This window comes from Rhipicephalus sanguineus, chromosome 6 (assembly GCF_013339695.2).
Source record: "Rhipicephalus sanguineus isolate Rsan-2018 chromosome 6, BIME_Rsan_1.4, whole genome shotgun sequence".
Classification (NCBI taxonomy): Eukaryota; Metazoa; Arthropoda; class Arachnida; order Ixodida; family Ixodidae; genus Rhipicephalus; species Rhipicephalus sanguineus.
This window is the reverse complement of record NC_051181.1, coordinates 134,280,504-134,301,180: the sequence shown is the minus strand read 5'-3', so window position 1 is coordinate 134,301,180 and position 20,677 is coordinate 134,280,504. Positions and strand designations below refer to the sequence as shown.

General features: G+C 44.1%; 1 protein-coding gene across 1 annotated transcript in view; it reads right to left on the bottom strand.

Moving 5' to 3' along the window:
* Positions 1 to 495: 495 nt before the first annotated feature.
* The window catches only part of LOC119396485 (CTP synthase 1), a gene marked incomplete in the record, with an annotated part of 26,640 nt that continues 6,458 nt past the window's right edge, over positions 496 to 20,677 (bottom strand). Inside the window, 5 exon segments of the mRNA XM_037663728.2 lie at positions 496 to 834; positions 1,528 to 1,572; positions 6,596 to 6,884; positions 8,934 to 9,172; positions 19,021 to 19,173. Of these exon segments, the coding sequence (XP_037519656.1) occupies positions 803 to 834; positions 1,528 to 1,572; positions 6,596 to 6,884; positions 8,934 to 9,172; positions 19,021 to 19,173 (758 nt within the window).

Here is a 20,677-nt window from a genome sequence, read left to right as displayed (position 1 = left end):
CTCTATCAATGCATGTGCTGGAGGGAAGGGTGGTGTTATAACTACGAACACCTTGCACACCAGCTCGTAGTTGTGCGGTGCTTCGATACTGGTGTCCATGTCTTCTATGAAGCATTGCACTTCACTGTTGCTGGAACTCGGATAAGGTGTTGCAGGTAAGGCCAAGAAAAAGGTGAATAGTCTCTGTAGGGACCCCCCACCTGACTCCTAGGACGGGGGATCCCTACAGAGCGGTCGCATATTTTTTGTGACAAGAACTGCCGTAGAAGACTGGTTACAACTTGATTTTGCAAAAAAAGTAATCGATTACTGGTAATCAATTACATGAAAATGTAATTGAATAACCCGTAACGTTAGTTTCGAAAACGCAATCAATTGTATTACAAAATTACAAAAAAGATAAATGATTACAAGTAATCAATTACTTGTAACGCATTACGTACAACTGTGACATGTAGTATGCATTCACTGAATGAAGTGAAAGGGAACACCACAGGAGAGGATCGCAACGAATTTTATTCAATATTCGGTCAAACAGATAAATTCTAAAATTATTACATGTAAATACAACTTGGCACCAACTCAAGTAGTCGACAAGGTGCCCATAAATGACATATTCCGTCCTACTTCATATCTTTCCTCTATGATGATGTCCGTTTGAAAAGGGCGCTATGAAAGTTGGCAGAGCGGCCAGGTGTCCCACTGTGCCTAAACCCACCACAGATGGCCACAGTCGATGCACGCATTTTCACATGCCTTGGCACCCAGGCATAACAGCACATCACTATATGACCTCAGCATCTCAAATATCAGACGTATGCGATGAAGAAGAACCTGTAATTGATACAGAGATCACAGCAAGTTTGCTGGTGCAGTCTATTAGAGAAAAGCTTACTTGGACATTTTAATGCTCATGAATATATCTGTAGCGTTTTACATTTCTCACACTAGAGAAACAAAGACACTACGACCTTTCAAAAGTATCCCTAACACATTTTTCATGGAGTAATGTCTTCAAGTGCTCACTTCGAGAAAGCTGTTGAATATACATGTAAATATTAGGAGAAGGTGCTGAATGAGGTAGAAAAGAGAAACACACTTCTGAAAAGACAAACCTTTTACAGAGTTCCTACAGTCAAATAAATCCCAGTGCAGAAAAAGTTGGGAATCTAGACAAGGACACAAGTTAAGCAGTTGTCTCTCATACAGACATGAAAGATAACTTCAGGAGACATGAAAGATAAACAGGTGACGCTGCCCGATAAGTTTCGTGCCTACTTTCTTTTTAACCATGGTGTGACTATGGGGGCTAGAGCGCGACTTCTGACAGTCCACGTTTGTGTAGTCTTCTTCCCTTCTGTTCTGTCCGTGTCTGCCCGCCTAAATGTTCCTACGAGTCACTGCCATCAACTTCAATTTCTGTCATTCTAAAAACCCCAGTGTATTCTGTGGCCTCAAACAAGAACTTCGATAAGAGAACCCCACCAGCACCTGACAAAAAGTTTTGCCAGAACCAGTCAGGCTTACCTTTCCTTATACCATAGCGGAAGGCACGATGCTTGAGAGATTTGTCTGCAGAAAAACAAAGGTGTACAAGTCTGTAGCATGGCTCGGCAGTATCTGAAGATGCATATATCTATAAATAGTATCATAAATACTGTTTGGTTATCCTTATACCTGTGTCATATTACAATCCCCAATTTGGGTACAAGTACCTGTATTCTCGATACACCTGTATCGTATAAGTGTATCGCATGTCTTAGATACAAGATACACCTATCGATAAGTTTACAAAGATGTCCAGAATTACTAAAGGCTAGGAGATAATGGCAATTTATTCTTAGTGCAACAAACTGCTATCTGTGTTTTTAGAATCTCTACACTTTCTCACTTAAGTACCATGGAGTGCCAGCTAGCCTTGATTAAAAAAATATGGGACTGTAGTGGCAATAGTACGTTAAAAACAAAAAGCAGGGCGTACAAAAATTAGAAGCCAGCACAATATGATTAAATAGTATATGTTCCCTCAGCTATAGTTTGAAAACAATACATGGCAAATTCATTACCCTGATGTATATAGCATGTTTCGTTAATGATGACCTCATAGTAAAAATATGGGATCTGAGGTAAACTTATTTTTACCAATCAAGGTCTTTAGCAGTGGCAAACATAATTTACATATTGGAATTCTCGATAGAACATCATCTGCTGTAACACCAGCCCTGCTGCTTTTAGATTTGATAGGAAAATAGTAAAAGCAAGGTGCACAGCATGCGGCACTATCATAATCAGCGCATAAAGCTCTGCTTGAAACGTTAACGTTGATTTATGAACGATATCCATAGCGATACAGATCTTACATGCAGTGTTCATTCAGGTACTTTTGCTGCCAACCAACAACAATGAAAGTTACAGAGCAATGCGTTAATATTTTATAAATAGTTTATATAAAAGTTAATGGAATATATCCCACCCAATTCAGTGCATAATCTGCAAAGGCAGTCACGAAACGGTAAATCAACACATAATGTAATGCCCTGACATGCTTTAGTATTCACCAGTGAAGCTTTTGTGCAGACTGTACAGTTGGCATATGCTAGTAAAAAAATGTTCAATACTATCATACCTGCGTTGTACACAGCTACTGCCCTATCCTTACAGACTTTAACAAAATTACACTATCTTGTTTTGATTTTAAAAACTGATAACTAGTGCAGGTAATTCAAAAGAATGGGCTTGATGGCAAGAGTTGAGAAGCAAATTGGTATTACAAACATGCAAGGACACCAATATTGCAAATATAGATTGAAAAATTGATGAATGTATTGAAGCATCTTAAAGCAAAAACTTTAAGTATCAGTATGATACACTGAATTTGCTAATATAAAGCCTCACATTTATGCTTGTTTGTTACATTTTCCCCTCTTATACTGAGTCTCGTCTAAATCTCATATGGTCACGTGCATTAGCTTCCTATTTCACACACCTTTCCTTCTCCGTTATTACACCCAAAAACTATAATTGCGTCTTCACCGACTCGTACGTGTAACCACTGAAAGCAGTAACAGTGCCTGCTGTGAGGAGCCATCTTTACAAGGAACAGCAAAATTGCATGTTGTGTCTTACTGGCACATAGCCAGGTGGCTAACTACTGGCTGAAAGACCACCTGTACATGTGTAGGCTTCTTCAGAAAACATACACCCAAGTGTCATGGTGGCTGTGTGCTCGCACTTCGTACTTTTACTAATACCGCATACTGTATATTCCTGCCACTTGACGAATAGACCAAATGGTAGTTGCAGAGCGTGCCCTGTCCCATCGCCTTCTTTTCTTAGTTGTGTGCACTGAAGAACTGTAAAAATTGTTCACAGAAGTTATGTTTTCCTAGAACATGCATTCTTTTTCCATAATCTCCCCAAGAAACATAACAGATTTCTACTCTATCTGTATCTTAAACAATTGACATTTCAGTATCCTGTATCTTTATCTCTCATGATACAGTCTTAAAGTATATTTGCCCAGGTCTGGTCTGTCAAAGTCTTGAGCAAGGTAGCCGATATCTTGGGAACAAAAAAAAGCAAACTCCAGAAACTCTGCCAGCTTTTAACTTACTTGGCTGTGACAGCAGCAGGCTCACAATGGATTGTTATAAGGCTCCCAATGCCTTATCATAAAAACTTTCGTGAATCCTCGAACAACCCTCAGGGCAGTGATATATTACCTTATAATGAAATGTAGGGAGGCATGATGACATCTGCAGCCAATATGCTGTCAATATGGCTCCACAATTTCTGTTTGATTGCAAACGACGTATACATTAACTGTGCAACAGAACTTGTTACAATATGTATATGCTGCAGCTTAAAAAAAAATAAAATAACATCCGTGCAATGAGAAATAAAGTGAACTGAAACCACAGCTTGATTATGCTTTACTGTATCAAACTGTGAATGGTTCACTGCAGTACATTCCATTTAAAAGAAATTGTGTTTTGGGAAAATGAGCAGGCAGTGCTGAACAAAGTGCAATTACTACTGAGCAGGGATCTAAAGGCTCTGCACCACCGATACGCCCAGTGATCTAGAAACACATTGTAAGTTGTATACCAGTTAACCACATCATTAGCATGAACAATAAATTAGTAATCACAGGAAAATTCATAGTATTCCAACTGCATTTCTGCAGCCAAGGTAACGATGCTTCACTGCGTCTTTTAACCACCACGCATTTTCAAACTTAGACCTTTTACTGGAACATATAACGAAGTTTTGAACACCATGACCTGAGACAATGCTTCAAAAACAAGTATATCAATAAGGTATATAAGCCATACTGTTTAGCACAAGAGTGATTGTAAACACGCAAACCTGAGGCAGGCTTGACAATGAAGTTCACATTGGCTCTTCGAGCCACTTCAGCCTTGGAAGGCTAGGGTGAAAATATTTATGCAACATAAATAGGAAACAATGGATCTTACAAACAAACCTCAAAACAGTGCTTGAGCTCCTCTCCAACATGGAGCACGCAGTAATTAAAATGTTGTTTTAAGTTACAAATAAAATTTTCGTTCTTCATTTACCTTCATATTCGTGTGAACACAAAGAAATGAAGCAATCAACAGCCAACACAGCGCATAGTACAATAGACAATTTCAACAATACAGACTGCCACCCATGCATCTACATGAAAGAGAATACAAGTTTGTTGATATGAGCCAGTCTTCACCGAAGGTGGGTGGCCTCTCAGTCCAGTGTAGCCATTACCCTTTGTTGCGTCTTTGGCCTGCGAACGTAGCCTCCCACGATTCTTCGCAGCGCTCTTCAGTGCTTACGTCTTCACTACTTCTTTATATGCCTTCATTTTCTAGATTGCTGTGTTCTGCCCGGTTAGGAAACTCGATCACCGTGTTGTGAAGGGCGCCCAGCACCTCGCAGGACTAGGAATGGTACAGGAATAGAGTTGGGTAGATTTTAGTCGACATAATGCTGTGCGCGCAGGAATTTGTCGGTAGAATTGTAGAATTCGTAAACACTGTAGAAACAACCACCTCTTCTCTGGTTAGATTGAGGCATGGTGAGTAGTACACCCTTCTTGCCAATTAACGATACCAGAGAATATCCTCAAATTCCTTGATGCCAAAAACGAGCTTGGCTATCCATGCAGAACACTGCTATACGAACATGGACAGTGGTTTCCACATGTCGCTTCAGCTTGATGCTTTTCTTTTCAAATGCAGTCAACTGGTATGCCAGTGACTTCTCTGTTGTTCTACTGTGACACACATATGTAACTGGTGCACTCAGCTCCGCAATCTCTTACACGAGAAAATTGACCTTTGGCTGTACATTGCAACTTTCAGTGAAACACAAGCACTCACAGGATGCCAGGAACGTATACCATCATTCTAACAGGACTACACTCCTGTCTAACACACTAAAAAACTTCTTTATACTATACTTGTTTCCCCCCTAAGGGAAAGCAATACAGGCTCCAGTCATACAGTCATGGTACAGCTATCCTTTACCTCTGGAAGATCGTTGTGCCAAGTGGTTTCTGTCTGAACCACAAGTACTTTCTCTCAGTCAATTAATTTAAATACTGGGCATATTCGGAAACAAAGGTTCATAGTCTCTGTCTAAAATATGTTTGGGTGAATACCAATATCAGCACATCTGAGCAAATTTGCCGGGACATTCAGTGTAACTGACATGATTATAATCATCCATAGAGCTCATAAGTTTTGGCCAGTACTGTGTTTAACCTGGCAATATTCTATCTGTGCAGTGCATCGGAAAATAGCAGTTGCAAGATTAAAAACCACACGGCAAACTCTAACAAACTCTCTCTAGAAAAATAAACTTTACTTTCTTTGAAAAGTAAAATAAACTTCCACAAAGCATGTGGATATAAGTAAGTGATAAGGGGAGCGATTAATGTACAGCTCTTCACTGTGCTAGTGGTGTGCAGGCATGGAGCATGTGGTGACATCACTAACTTACACAACACTGCCTTGACGTTTTGTGCGTTGTCGAGGTGTTTTACAGTGCAATTTCATAAGACAGTCACCAGACAAGGTGGCACACAAAGAAATGGAAGCTCAACCGCACTTTCAGGGCAGTCTACGCTAAATTACCTAGAAATTATCGTATGAAGTTTACAGTGGCCAGAATTGACAGTCTGGCTACAAACAAGCTAGTTCCAGGGGGCAATTTGGCAGCAGTCGATGTTTCAAGCGCCAACAATGGTTAAGAAATCGACATACAAGACATTCCATAAGCATAAAGACGGTGCAAGAACGAAAAATCTACGCTTTCCGTAAGCAAGTCCCAAGACAGCGTTTCACTTGTGTCCTCTTCTCGGGAGCTTTTCTCACAGGTAACACATTTCCAAAAATACAACCGGTGGTACACCAAGAACAATGGAGAAATAAAAGGCAGAGTAAATTAGTTCATTACAAAAAAGTGCTCTAATCGCAAGAGAAGACGTGGTGTATGTATGTATGTGTATATATATATATAGCACGCAGTACCATTCGTAACTAGACACCATTCAGCAACACTAACAACCTTCAAAATGCCTACGAATCATGCTGACCGCTTTTGGAAGGCTTGGCGTTCAAGCAGTTGCTGTCATAAGCCTTGTCGGCCTCGTCTGCCGTCAGGATTTTCCCGTTGCAGCATTGCGATGCCTGGCGGTCTTCGGTGTCGCTGGGTGGGTCGGGATCGTCGTTGCACGTCGTGACTGACCGGTAATCTTCGCTTCGCGAGAACCCCGGCGTCATCGCGCTACCATGTGCTCCCTGATGACTTGTGTGGTGCAAGTCGTGGTGTAATTCGTGGTGTAAGTCGTGGTGACTACCCGACTCCCGTCTAGGCACGGAAACCTGCGGTTTATAAAAGACCACAGTTAATGCAGCATCAAATTCACAGGTGAGGGAGCAAACTTCGTTCAACACTTATTAATAGGGGTGTGCGAATATTCGAAATTTTGAATATTTTTCGAATAGTGTTTGCTATTCGATTCGATTCGCACTGGAATTCTACTATTCGAACTATTCGAACTTCCCCCCCAAAAAATACAGTCAACGTCCGATTGAAAGTGACCCCTTCAAATTTTCAATATGCTTCACCTCATTACACTCTCGTATTGCGGCAAAGCTGCCTTTCAAGCTCCGTTACGGTCGAACTTAGCCAAGACAGTCAACGTTCGATTGAAAGTGGTCCCTAGATTTTCAATATGCTTCACCTCATCACACCCCCGTATTGCGGCAATGCTGCCTTTCAAGCTCCGTTACGGTCGAACTTAGCCATGACACAGTCAACGTCCGATTGAAAGTGGTCCCTAGATTTTCAATATGCTGCACCTCATCACACCCCCGTATTGCGGCAAAGCTGCCTTTCAAGCTCCGCTACGGTCGCAAATGTATTAACTCAAAAAAATGCTGGTTCCAACATGGACATGAAAGATGTGGCAGAGGTGGCGCTCAATTATAATGCTATTTAGGACCTGAAATTTGGGCAGGAAGTCTGAAAAGTCAGAAACCAAAGCTTTTTAGCATCCAAAATTTCAGATGTTCTTATATATCGACGTCTACGAGGCAGATTTGGAACTCCGGACTTTAAGGGATCACACCCTTGTCCACCACGTTAGTTGGGCTGCCACAGAAGTTGAAAGAGGAGGAGAGGCTGAGGAAATGACATCTTTGCCTATCATGTGTAAAGTGTTGTCGGCAACACTTTGGTTGCACCAAATCATGTGCATAAATACAATTCGGCCTCTACATTGCCTCATTCTTGATAAGACAACTCTGAAACACCACCCCACCAGCGCTTCATCAAACTAGCAAAAAGAAACACTTTCATGTTGCTATCTCATAAGAATATGCTTAGAGATCCTCTCCAACTTTTTTTTCCAGCAATTTCGCTTCGAAGTATTCGAGAAATATTCTAGAATTATTCGATTCGATTCGCACTCACACTTCAATATTCAAATTCACTTCGCACCCGAAATTTTGCTATTCGCACAGCTCTACTTATTAAGCAACAGCGTGGTTCAAAACTAACTAGGAAAAGTTGTCAGTTCATCTCTACAAATGTGGTCCTCAGAATAATCACTTCACGTAAGGTCCACACCCATTACAACAGGTCTACATTCAACATACTTTCAGACAGAACAGATCATTCCATATTATTAAAGCAACTAAATCTGCCTTTAACAGACCCAGCTCTGTCCGTCAGCTACAACAGGCAATATTGTCTAGGTGGGGCATATATGTAACGTATTTTATCAGAAGCAGTGTGATTGTGTGTCAGTGCACTGTACGCAACTTTTTGCAGAACAGCTGCAGAAAGTGCGAAAATACACTTTTTGTTTGAAAGGAATGACCACATTAATGGCAAGCTTACTGAATCTTTTTGTATGTTGGGTCTCTGTGCTTTAAGGTAGTTTTACATACGCACTGAGCTAGATTATGTACACTTCTGTGGCTTAACACGGAGGCAACACATTGAAGGGCCAGTAAAAGACTCACAACATGCTTAAGCATGTCCTTTGCAGAAACATAAGCTTGTAGGAGACAAGTACCACTAAACGTGTTTTTAGTTTACTCGTGTTTCTTGAGAAACTTTTTAAAATAATTTACTAATAATGCAGATCGAAGTGCACTAACATTGACATTTATGCGAATTACCACTTTAGCTGCATTGTTTTTTTTCTTCGGAGAGAAAAAAACACAAGAGAAAATGCAGTGTTTGTTCATATCTCATCACTGAAGAATCTCACTTTTTAGGTTCATGACTAACGGTGTCTGACCTTTCCGCTGTTCCTTAGATGCCACTTTAGTGTAAACTTTCATTGACGTTTTTCGAAACAGTCGACACTTCAACCTTTCTAGGGAAATCACAAAGCAGTGAAGAGTGGGAAGTTTCAATACCCGAACAGGCACTCCAGTTGCGTCTTCTTGAACACAAACAGGAACAGGCTCATGCACCTCCTCCTCTGAAGAAGACCCCACGTCACTCAGTTGCCGAGGCGACATGCGACAACCGCGGAGGAGGAACCCGTTCAGGCGGCCACACGAGGCCAAGACAAGCCCCATGTAAGGTGGAGACGGCTTTAGTGGCCGGCTGATGTATTCTGGGTGGAACTGAACACCCACAAAGTACGGGTGGTCTGCAAAACAGAAGATGCGAAAGGTTAAGGAACAATGTAGGAGGATGCACTCTTAAGAGGGTTCACCAGTGCGAGTGCCCATAGAGAATGCATGCGCACTTTCAGACGCTCTAGCGTACTCAGATTTGGTCTGATTTACACGAGGTTTGCGGCACTGCATTCTGTTTTAGCATATGGAGGAAAGGTTGCAGATAGACTTTTTTCCCGGGTTTTCATTCTTTTACAAACCAGAGGATAATATCCGCAAAAATCGTATGTTTTAACGTCTCACTCTTTCCTGTCGTCTCCCAAAAAAATTTGCTAATTATCTTAAGTTTTTCCACAACATTTCCTTCCTATTTCCTTTCCTTATTATTATGGTATAATTATCATGCATATAAAGCCTCCGGTTTGCATATTACGGGCTCCAAAAGCGTTAGGTATACTTTCAGTTTGGATTTAAAATTCGCGCCATATTTAACTGGCATGAAGTGGCTCCAGCTGGTGCCGCCTATTCGGCAATCCTACACTCTACCACCGACTTCTCATATGGCTGTATTCATGTATGCAGGGTTTCTTATATCAAATTGAGAACACTAAAGGATGTGCTCACTGAGCTTGAATAAGCTTGGATATTTTGTTTGCTTTTCGGGGGCGGGGGGTGGCGGGGTGGGCTGTATTGCCTTTTATGTAGGCTTGTGCAAATAGTAAATTTTAGGTAGGAAGTGAATTTGAGGCGAATATTGATTTGGTGGAATAATTTCGAATCAAATTCAAATAGTGTATACAGTAAAAGCTCGTTAATTCAAGCTCGAAGGGGACTATAAAACTGTTCGAATTAAGCGGAGTTCGAATTAGCGGGTGGGCGCTAGAATGAACAGACATCGCACCACACCGTGAGGAGAGAACCCAGAGAAGCCACCTCTGAACTCCCGCAAATTAGGCGATAGTACACATTTGTGACAGGTAATTTCGTATGTTAAGGTCATGCTCAAGCAGCGAACAGAATTTATTGATCAGTCAGTGATATGCCAGAAACAAGCAGCGACTTGCATTAACGTGAGCAGTGAGCCTTAATGCCAAAATACTATACGAAGCTATTTGTGCTCCAAAACACGTTCATTTACATGGCATAGTTAATGCAATCAAAATTTAAGGTCTTTCTTTCTTAGTTTATTTATAGAACAATATTGAAAATGTCCAAGGGGACACGGCTAAAGGCAAACATTGTCTGTCTGGGCCATGCCACCCATGCGGCAGTAGCAGCAGACAGACGACATTTACAACCATAAAATCATACATGGAAATCAATCACTACACTTGTTTTACACAGATGAAAGTAATGAGTAATCTGGGTGATCATTCTGGGCCGATTTCTGCGAGGAGGGATGAAAGCCAGAGGGCTCCCAGTTCGAATTAACCGTTGTAGATACCTATGCGTTCTAATTATCGGGAGTTTTCCCCCATAGAAATACATAGGGCTGTGCTGGGACCAGAGCGTCAGTTCGAATTACCAGTAAGTTCGAATTACCCAGTTTGAATTAACGAGCTTTTACTGTATCATATATAAAGAAAAATGAGCATATTTGTCATGACCCAACTAATCTGCACAATATCTTTTTAAATTGAAACAAGGCATGTGCAAATGACGTTCCTTTTGGTTCAAAGGGAAGTGGAAGCAACTTTTGAATAGTAGCAGGATTTGACTTTCGGTAGAATGCAAGTGATAACCTGTAAAATACGTTACATTTTAAAGTTTACTTTACTTAGAGCATATCAGTTGGTATAACGAACTTTTAAACTTAAAAAATGATGAATCAATGTGAGGGTACTTTGATCATTTAACCTTAAAGTGGGGCTTCACGGCAGTGCGGATTTCCACTGGAAAGGTGTGTTCACGGTAGCGCACCCCTGCACTGCAGTGAAACCACCTTTACAGGGGGTTACATGCGGTTTATATATGTCTATTCGTTCATTTCGAATACTTCGAAATCTAGAATAATTTAAATTCGTTTCGAAGCGAATTCGAATACTTTATTATTCGTTCAAATATTCGCACAAGCCTACTTTTTTGTTACCCTTTCTGAGCTTTCAAGCCATCGTCGAGCATGTTCCAAGCAACCGTGAAGTGGAATGCGAGGCTAATGCAGGGGTGCGCCCCAAACACAGGCGTCGTGACAGCGTTTCGGCTACCAGCATTGTCTCCAAACAGGGTGTAGAGATCCTGGATGCCCAAAAAATTATCCCCTGTCCGTAGCTAATCGTCCCATTCAGGGCGCACAGGAATTTACTGCGATTGCAAGGGGGATAGCGGTGGCTTCTGCAGCAGAGGCTAGCCATGAAGTAGAAGCACTATCACCAGTGGGCTTTTGCTGCGTGCTGGCGATCAGCCACACTACGAAGATGCAAGTTCACTTATGACAAGTGCGACATCACATGCATGTGAACAGTGAGCGCTGTTTAAAAACAGGGAAGCAGGAACTGGTTCTTCGAAGTGTACGCTGCACATGCGTAGATTGGAACAAGCTTTGATTTTAGAAGGAAAACAATTTTTGAAGTTGAGCGGTCCCTACCAAGTGTCGGCTCGGCATGTGCCTTGTCTTTCACAGCGTAGCAACTCATGGTGATGGGTCAACCCACCCCAAATGTCCTGGACTTCACACTCGACCACCTTCGACACTTTGCTTCATTGTGTTACTGTGACAAACAACATTATCCTCGCTTGTGTTAAGAAAACATTTTTTTTTGTGCCACGGCTGCTTTTTAAAATTTTCAGAGGTATCAATACCTGGTCTACTAAGCATCTTGCAACAAAGAGTTATTTCGTGCGTGCCTATTGTAGTGGAGCAGATGCACGAACGAGGATGCGCCTGTGAAAGAGGACGAAAGACGACCCGCGCTCTGATTGCACGAGAGCCTGTACCGCCTCCGTCAGCCTTGCACTGCGTTGCCGTACGGTCCTTTTTCGTTGCGACCTCGTTGCAACTTCATTACTCCAATAAACCTCATCACATTTGGTGGAGGTGCTGGGTAGTGACTGCGTCAGTCATGTTGTCCGGTGGTCTTTCGGCCAACTTGCGAGAGCGGAGCTCCAGGTCTGTTTGGGGATCTCAGCAGCCTCCACCAAATGTGATGCCGCGAACCTTCCCACCTACTGGACACCATACTCCCGTACCGCCCTGATGCCTCTGAGTGCACTCCAGTTTCTGAAGTCGCCAGATACGCCGAAGACTGCCGTCAGTTGGCTCGTTCCCTTACAGCGGAAGCTCAAGGTCGACAAAAGACGCAACATGACGACGTTCATCACCCAGCTCCTACGTTTCCTGCTGGCTCCCTTGTTTGGCTTTGGGTACCCCCCCACGTCCCTGGCCTTTCCTCTAAACTTCTGGCGCGGTACCATGGTCCGTACCGTGTCATTCATGCCACCTCGCCGGTGAACTACATCGTCGAGCCCCTCACACAGTCGCCAGATTTGCGCTGTCGAGGGCGCGAGACTGTACACATCGACCGTCTCAAGCCCTACTACGACCCCCTCATTCTACGTACTCCATGAGTCGCTAGGATGGCTACGCTTCACCCCGGGGGTATTGTAGTGGAGCAGATGCACGAACGAGGATGCGCCTGTGAAAGAGGACGAAAGACGACCCGCGCTCTGATTGCACGAGAGCCTGTACCGCCTCCGTCAGCCTTGCACTGCGTTGCCGTACGGTCCTTTTTCGTTGCGACCTCGTTGCAACTTCATTACTCCAATAAACCTCATCACACTATGAATTTGTTTTCGTGCAATTGAAAGGCAGCAGGCTTCAATATAAAACAATTCTAAATAAATTTGTTTTTTACAATTACAAAACCGAAATAAATGTACAAATCTCTTGGTTTATTACATTTTCTTTGAAATGTAATGTTCTCAAAGCAGCCATTCCAACCATGTGCCCAGCTTTTCTGATGGCGAAGAAGCAGCTAAAAATGTTTTCGAGATAAAGAAAAACGTAAGCTGTGCCCGAATAAAAGATGCTAATTTTGATAATTGTTGCTGTTTGCAGCATATTCAGATGTAAATTGCTGTGAGGCGGTTCTGTTGTAAAAACATTAAGTCTAGTATGTCGCACAATACCATTTAAGGGCACTTAATTCAGGAAGCTTGAACAGGTCACTTTTGATTTTAGGCTAGGAAATATTTTTGCAAATTAAACACAGACGCCCTACTTCAGTGTTACTGTGCCCGCTCTTCGTTGCAGTGTACAATGGGGCTTTCGGGTAAGCCCGAGTTCGTGCAGTGCTCTATCTCGAAGCAAAAGACCAAAGCGAGAAAGATGCGATGCATACAATATCTGATGGTTCGGGGGGCCTCTCACTAAGCAGCAAACGACTGAGGAGACAGGTCATCATCCATTGTTCGGATTAGGGTCACGGTGGGTCGAAAGGGAGAAGTTGGAAGGTCGCTAGGATGGATATAGCTCAGACCCAACGTTACAGAGAAGACAAAGCGTTCACCATGTTTTGAGCTGTTCCCGGGCAAGTTTCAAGCAGCACTACAGTCGCCGACCGATAATTCGGACTCCACGGGGAACGTAAATAAGTCCGAATTATCGAATGTTCGAAAAAACGAATGTGTCAGAAAAAAAATCCTTTTATTGACACTAAAGGGTCCCGGTGGCCGAAAAAAGTTGTCAATGCGTTGCTGCACGCACTTCCGCTTACGTGCAACCAAGTGCGCCTGTATCTCCGCCAGTGTGATGTGATCGCTGTACGATGACGAGCTCGTTTCATTCCTGAAGGCAACGGGTCTATGCGGCACACTTAGCGATCGCACAAAGAGGCAGCATGAATGGCGGCGCACCGCGTTTGGGTTCTCGCCTGTTAAATGCGCGCACTACGCATGCAACTGCACCAGGCCACATGCACTACCGAGCAGTTGACTGAAGACGCTTATCGTAAGGCTTGCCAGCGATTGAGTCGTACTGGCGCGTTTGCCGCCTGCCACCATCACGCCTCCGTGCATTTCCACTGCTTATCCGTAAAGACATCGCAGCACGGCGCCGTGATAGCGGCCTTTGAATTTCTAGCCCGCTTCACCCCATAACACTTCGGCATTGCAACAAAGCTGACTTTCGGACTCTGTTACTGTCGCAAACGGGTCGACTCGCGAAAGCGCAGTTTTGAACCTACGAGATGATAGACGCGGCAGAGGTGGGGGCTTCAATTATTGCCCTTCGGACCTGCAATTTGGGCAGAAAGTCCGAAAAATCGGACGTCGAAGAGTTTTAGCGTCCAAAATTTCGGACGTTCTTGTCCATTGACGTCTATGGGGCTGGTGATGGTGCCACGAAAGCATCCGAATTTTCGAGCATGTCCGGCCGGAAAATCGACCGTCCATAAATTCGGCAGTTGACTATCTGCCGCGTTTCATTGTCGTCGGCGCGGCCTTCGGCGCTGGCTGTGAGGGCACCGTTGGCGCCATTTAACTCAGATCTTTTGAGACAGCAGAGAGTAAAATAAAGCAAGTCTCAAAATAAAAATGAAAGCGAGAAACGCTTTACCGCAGACACATTCGACAGAATGGCGACGATAGCAGCGCGCGGGAGCGCAAGGATACAGGAATCAGAATGCAGGGTGTTCGCGATGTGGATACGATTTCCCACAGTTGACCAGTGCCTCCAAGATCGGCATTTCCAATAACAAATCTCTGAGGCATGAAGTAGCGATCGAAATAAAGCCTCATAGATCAGCAATTAGCTTTCGTTCCGATCTCTGAGGTCATACTTTGTATGGTACAGGTGCCGGAGGAGATAATGGCTGGCAAGTCGGCATGCGCGACAGTCTCCGGACGGGGTCCGGATTATCGAATGTAGATCTGGCAGCTGTCCGAAATATCGGTCGTCTTTACACATTACTTCTATGGGACCATCGGCGCCGCCGCGCGACTGTCCGAATTACCGAACATGTCCGAATTATTGGTGTCCGATTTATCGGTCGGCGACTTTATTTTCTGTACACAGAATGACTAATACTTCTGTGTCCTGCTGAGATTTACACACCTAGAGTGGACTCTGACTTCCCTCCTTGTGGCGGTGTGTAAATGCTGCCATCTATGGACACAAAAATTTCAAATCTGCGTTGCTTTGGAGCTGGTGAGCCCTGTGGAAGTGCTGCTGTTTAGAACTTTTCCATTTTTGATCGATTTTGCTGAAACTTGTCGAGTTTATGCATATTTGTGTGCTGGTTTTAAATATGTAATTACTATAGTCTCATACAACTTAAGAAGTCCGGAAAGACCCCGCCCAGATGACCGAAGCGCAGCTGCGGATCCCTTCCGCGACTAAGATAAAGTCCCACTCATGCATGTGGCAATGTTCTCCGAAGGCCGTCACCGGCCGTCCGGCTCATGACGTCAGTCCGGAGTGCACGCCCATTGATGCAGGACTGCCTGCATGCACCTTTCAGGAGGAAATGCCGCGGACTTCTAAAGTTGTATCCGACTATAGAGCTGTGTGAATAACAAAATGTTGGGTGCGAAGCGAACTCAAATATTAAAATTTGAGTGCAAATCTAATTGAATATTTTAATAAAATTTTTTTCTAATACTTCCAAGTGCAACTGCAGAAAAAGGGTGCAGAGCATCCGGTGCGTGAAAACGAAACTGTGCTGCCATTTGTCGCGTAGTGACGCAATTGACGTAACGTGCAGTACTGGCACGAGCCTGGATAACTTGATATTTCGCCCTTTTTAGGGTGATACTAACGAATTTGACATCACAGGCTGACTTCGCGGTGCCAAAACATAATTCGGAAAGCACGTTTCACAAGCTGAGTCACTCAATTACGAAACGGAAACCACTTTCGCAGCTTTAGCAACAGCCGACAGTCAGTGGCAGATGTAGTGACATCACCATCACAAAATGGCGACTGAACACATTTTAGAGCTTGTCCACGCTTGCTCATTTCGTGCGCGGCTATGGTCCGTCTGTGTCAAATTCGTTCCCGGCAGTGTGGAAAATGGTGTGCGCCCCTTTTGTTATGGAAGCTCATATCAAAGAAAAGTTCGCACTCTGAGGAAAGCGACGTTCCATCTATTTTGCGTGCCCAAAGCCTGTGTCCCCGAGTGCTGCAAACAAAGGAAGATTTTCGGTTGCACGTCGACCAGGAAATGTTTACATGGGCTGAAAATGGGAAAATATCCAGACTTCGATGGCAAGCTTGCACGCGTTCTCAAGTAGCTTCGTGTAAACGAACGAGATTGTCAAGGTAACGACCCTTGAATAGGATCAAGGCATTTTCACAAGTGACCTCAAAGCTAGCAAAACTGGATCATTGAACGAAAGGAACTCCCAGCAGAATAAATTTCACTTTTTATAAAGGTACACTGCGCCTGCCTGTCTCTTTCTTTTTTCGATGAAGTACGGTACGAGCAGATGCTGTGCTTTACATTCCTACGCTGCACGATTTATAGTCTGAGTGCGCTGGTCAAGCTACCCTGCCTAAAATAGCATCAGGATGCAGTGACGGCTGCTAGTTCGTGAGGGAAATTGTATCCACGCGCATCATTTAGAAGCGCTGCGATATTATTTTCAGCGAATGAAACCGCTATACAGTGGAACCCCGATTATACGACTTTGAGGGGACCACACAAAACCGTCGTACAGTAAAAGCTCGTTAATTCGACACCCGTTAATTCGGAAATTCGGATAATTCGGACGGCTCTATTGGTCCCGGCCAAAGTGCATGTTAATCTATGGGACCAAACCTTCGTTAATTCGTCAGAATTGGGCTCCGCACCGCTTAATTCGGACAAATTCTGACGGCTGCCGCTACACAAATGTGTGGTAAAGCAGCGCTGGCACCACTGGGGCGAAACCGAAACTTGAGTGACATCGCCATCGTCATCAACTAGTGGGGGCGATCGCAGCGTCACCGAACGTCGGCGTCTTCTTTCTTCGCTCCACTGCGCCTCCGACGCCATTTTCCGTTGTGTTGTGTCGGCACCGTCTCTTCTTGCGGAGTTCTTGTTTTTTCCCGTTGTGACCGTGTTTACATGTGAGGCCCGAGCATGCGGCAGTAGCCGACGGTGGCATCGACGAGGTGTCAGCCGAGTCCACCGACGGTGACTGCCCGACCTTCGATGCTGTCCTTCCCACAGATATGACCCTTCAGGACTACATCGCGATTGATGATTGTGTCGCCACGACTGGTCTCCTGCCCGATCAAGAAATTATTAATGATGTCGCGACCTCATCGCACCTCACGGGAAGTCTCGGAGGCGCTTTTGATATTAGAGGGCGTTTGCCTGAGCACTTCCGACGGTTTGCGTGCTGCTGGCCATTTGGAAAAGTTAAGAAAAATTAATGTAAGCCGGAATCTGCGTGAAAACGCAGACGACCATTACAAAATACTTCAGCAAATAAAGGTATGCTTCTCCAACTTGATTTTAATGTTGTTTTTCCTGTTCATTCGTTAATTCGGCATTCGGTTAATTCGGACATTTTTTCCGGTCCCGTGAAATCCGAATTAACGAGCTTTTACTGTATAATCCGGGCGTCGTATAATCAAAAGACTAAAAATATTGGCAGTGACAGTCAGCTTTGCCCAAAAAAGGGGAACAGACTGCCTCAATAGCCCATTATAAGACCCTGTGGTTCTCCAAGGATGGCAGATTAAATTATTTTTGAAAATGGCAGCTAATGGCAGCATTACTTAGTTAAATGCAGTGTGAACGAGTCGTTATCCTTAACTTTAAGATATCGAATCCAACGCGCATCTTTCTCCCGACAAATCGAGTCTGAATAGGGCCTGCACGTGAAAACGAAACCGAAACCGCGTCGGCAACAGCCTCCCGTCAGAAGAGTCAGACGCAGTGTCATCGCCGACGGAGCACGAGTTTGCGTAGGATAGTAAAATGCTTTTGTGCGCGATTGAGCAGTGCACATCATATTTGTTCCCTTGTGAAGTGCAGCTGGTGATGTCCCGCTGTTATTATGAACGTCCACGTCAAGCGAAAGTTATTTTGCACTGTAAAAATAGCTGCGTCGCGTCCTTTTGCGTGCTCAAGGCCTGTGACTACGAGTGCCGCAAACAAAGGCAGATCAGCTGTATGTCGACCAGGAAAAGTTTCCACGGACTGAAAACGTGAAAATTTCCGGATCTAAAGATAAGCTTTACGGCCAGTTGGAGCTTCTCCGTGTACTAGATAGAGCTTCTCTAGGCAACGACCCTGGATACGCATGCGATCGAGGCGTATCCTGAAGCGATCTTAAGCCAGGGAAACTGAATCACAGAAGCGCATGAACTGCCTGGAGAATAAATTTTACATTCTAAGAAGGCATACTGTCTCACTCTCTACTTTTCTAACCGACAACCTAGGGGAACTTAAGTTCTTATTTTGCACTCGGGAATATTTTTGTCGGCGTCCGATTCGAATAAAGAAGGTGGTTTTTTCTCTCGGATGGAATCGAAAAGTTGTCGTAAGATGCGGGATCGGCGTAAAATTGCGTCGTATAACCAAGGTATTAAATACATTATTTCTATGGGGGTTTTGCCGGGTCCAAACCGATTCGTCGTAAAATGCGGGTCGTCACAAAACCGGGGGACGGATAATCGAGGTTCCACTGTATGTATTTTCCGGAAGTGCGAATACTTCAGACAGTTAAACTGCCATGTGAACCCAATCGAACAGTAAACACTATTCGAAAGTTCGAATATTTGCACACCCCTAGTAATAACTTGATCTTCCAGTACAATAAGTAGTTCTTAAAATATCAAACATTTCATGGGCCTTTTTCCCAGGAAGACTTTTACTATTCTTACAGTAAATTAAATCGACACACCACAATAACTGATCACCCAGAAGGAAAAACACACACCGTGCTAACTTACCAGACAGTTCTATCACTTCCATCCTCTTCCCTGAGGTGTCCTTGCCGACAAACTTCAGGCCAGCCTGCTCAAGCTCGGGGACATAGGAGGGGTTCACTTCGTACCGGTGTCGATGCCTTTCTTCGATTTTCTCCGCATTATGGTACAGCTTCCCTGCAATAACCACAAAATATATTTTCAACAGTCGATACCCAATGCTGCATTCAGCAGGACTGCATAATGGATTCGCTGTAGAAGTACCAAGATTTTTTTTTTTCTTAGAAAATATGGTTTAGAAAGGGGAGAAGAAAAGGAAGTTGATTATTGTCAAAACACCTTGTACTATAACAAACAGCTTTCTCACCCATTTCCTGCCCTGTACTCAAAGGTTTGAAGGTTGGTGCATTTATATTGGTTAATTATTCAATTAGACAAAATACAGTTAAACCTCGACATAATGAAATCAGTAAAATCGGCAACTTATTTCATTACAGTTGACGCCCGATTTTTCGGACTCCCTAGGGACCGCAAAATCGCCCGAAAAAATAGATTTATACTTCTTTATGCCGCTGAAGCTGTCAAATTGCCACAGCCACGTTCGATACAGCTTTAATGCTTCCCAATACATTTATCAGGCATTTGGTGCGCGGCCAGGATCTCATAAATATGTTCGGTACCTGCCGCGAATCTCGCCAAACTATGTGCCAACTGCCAGTTGCAAATTTGCGTCTCGTGATGAGCACCACCGATACCATCAAAGCGCGGGAAAAATTATGGTTCCCTCACGTGGAGTGTTTGGAAACGACGACGCTGAACGCAAAGGCTGTGCTGGAAGAGTGGACGACTTGTCCTGCTCTGCCCGATACATGTGCACACGTAAACGATGTGCTAGTGAACGAAAATCTCCGCTGACACGCAGCAGTTGCTGCCGTGTGAGTCGATCGTTCATAGTTGTGTGCAGCATGTCGCCAACTAAGCTGACGTAAGCCGTCACTGCCGGGGCTCTTGCTGTACCGTACGCACGCGTTTGCCGTGAAACCGTTCGTTATGCCCACTCAGTTTCTGACTGCACACGGAAGCAGCGATGGCGAGAGCTGCTTTCGTTCGTGAAGGCAGCGTGTCTGTGCGGCGCACTTAGCAGTCTCACACAAAGAGGCAGCATGAATGGCGGCGCGTTTAGTACACTCACAACTGCGCTAGGCCACATGCACTGCCGAGCAGTTAGCTGAAGATGCCTATCATAAAGGGTAGTCAGCTATTAAGTCATACTGGTGTGTTTGCCGCCTGCCACCATCATGCCTCCACGCATTTCAGCTGCTTATCCGTAAAAACATCACGGCACTGCGCCACGACAGTGGCTCCTTTGCGTTTTCGATCTGCTTCACCCCATAACACTTAAGCTTTGCGGCAAAGCTGTCTTTTGGACACTGCTACGGCCACAAACAGATAGACTCTCGAAAGCGCTGTTTCGAACCTACGAGATGATAGACATGGCAGAGGTGGGGGCTTCAATTAATGCCATTTCAGACCTGCGGTTCGGGCAGAATGTCCGAAAAATAGGACGCCAAAGAGTTTCAGTGTCCAAAACTTCAGACATTTTTATACATTGATGTCTATGGAGCTTGTGACAGTGCCAAGAAACCATCCAAATTTTTGAGCACGTCCAAAAATTGGCAGT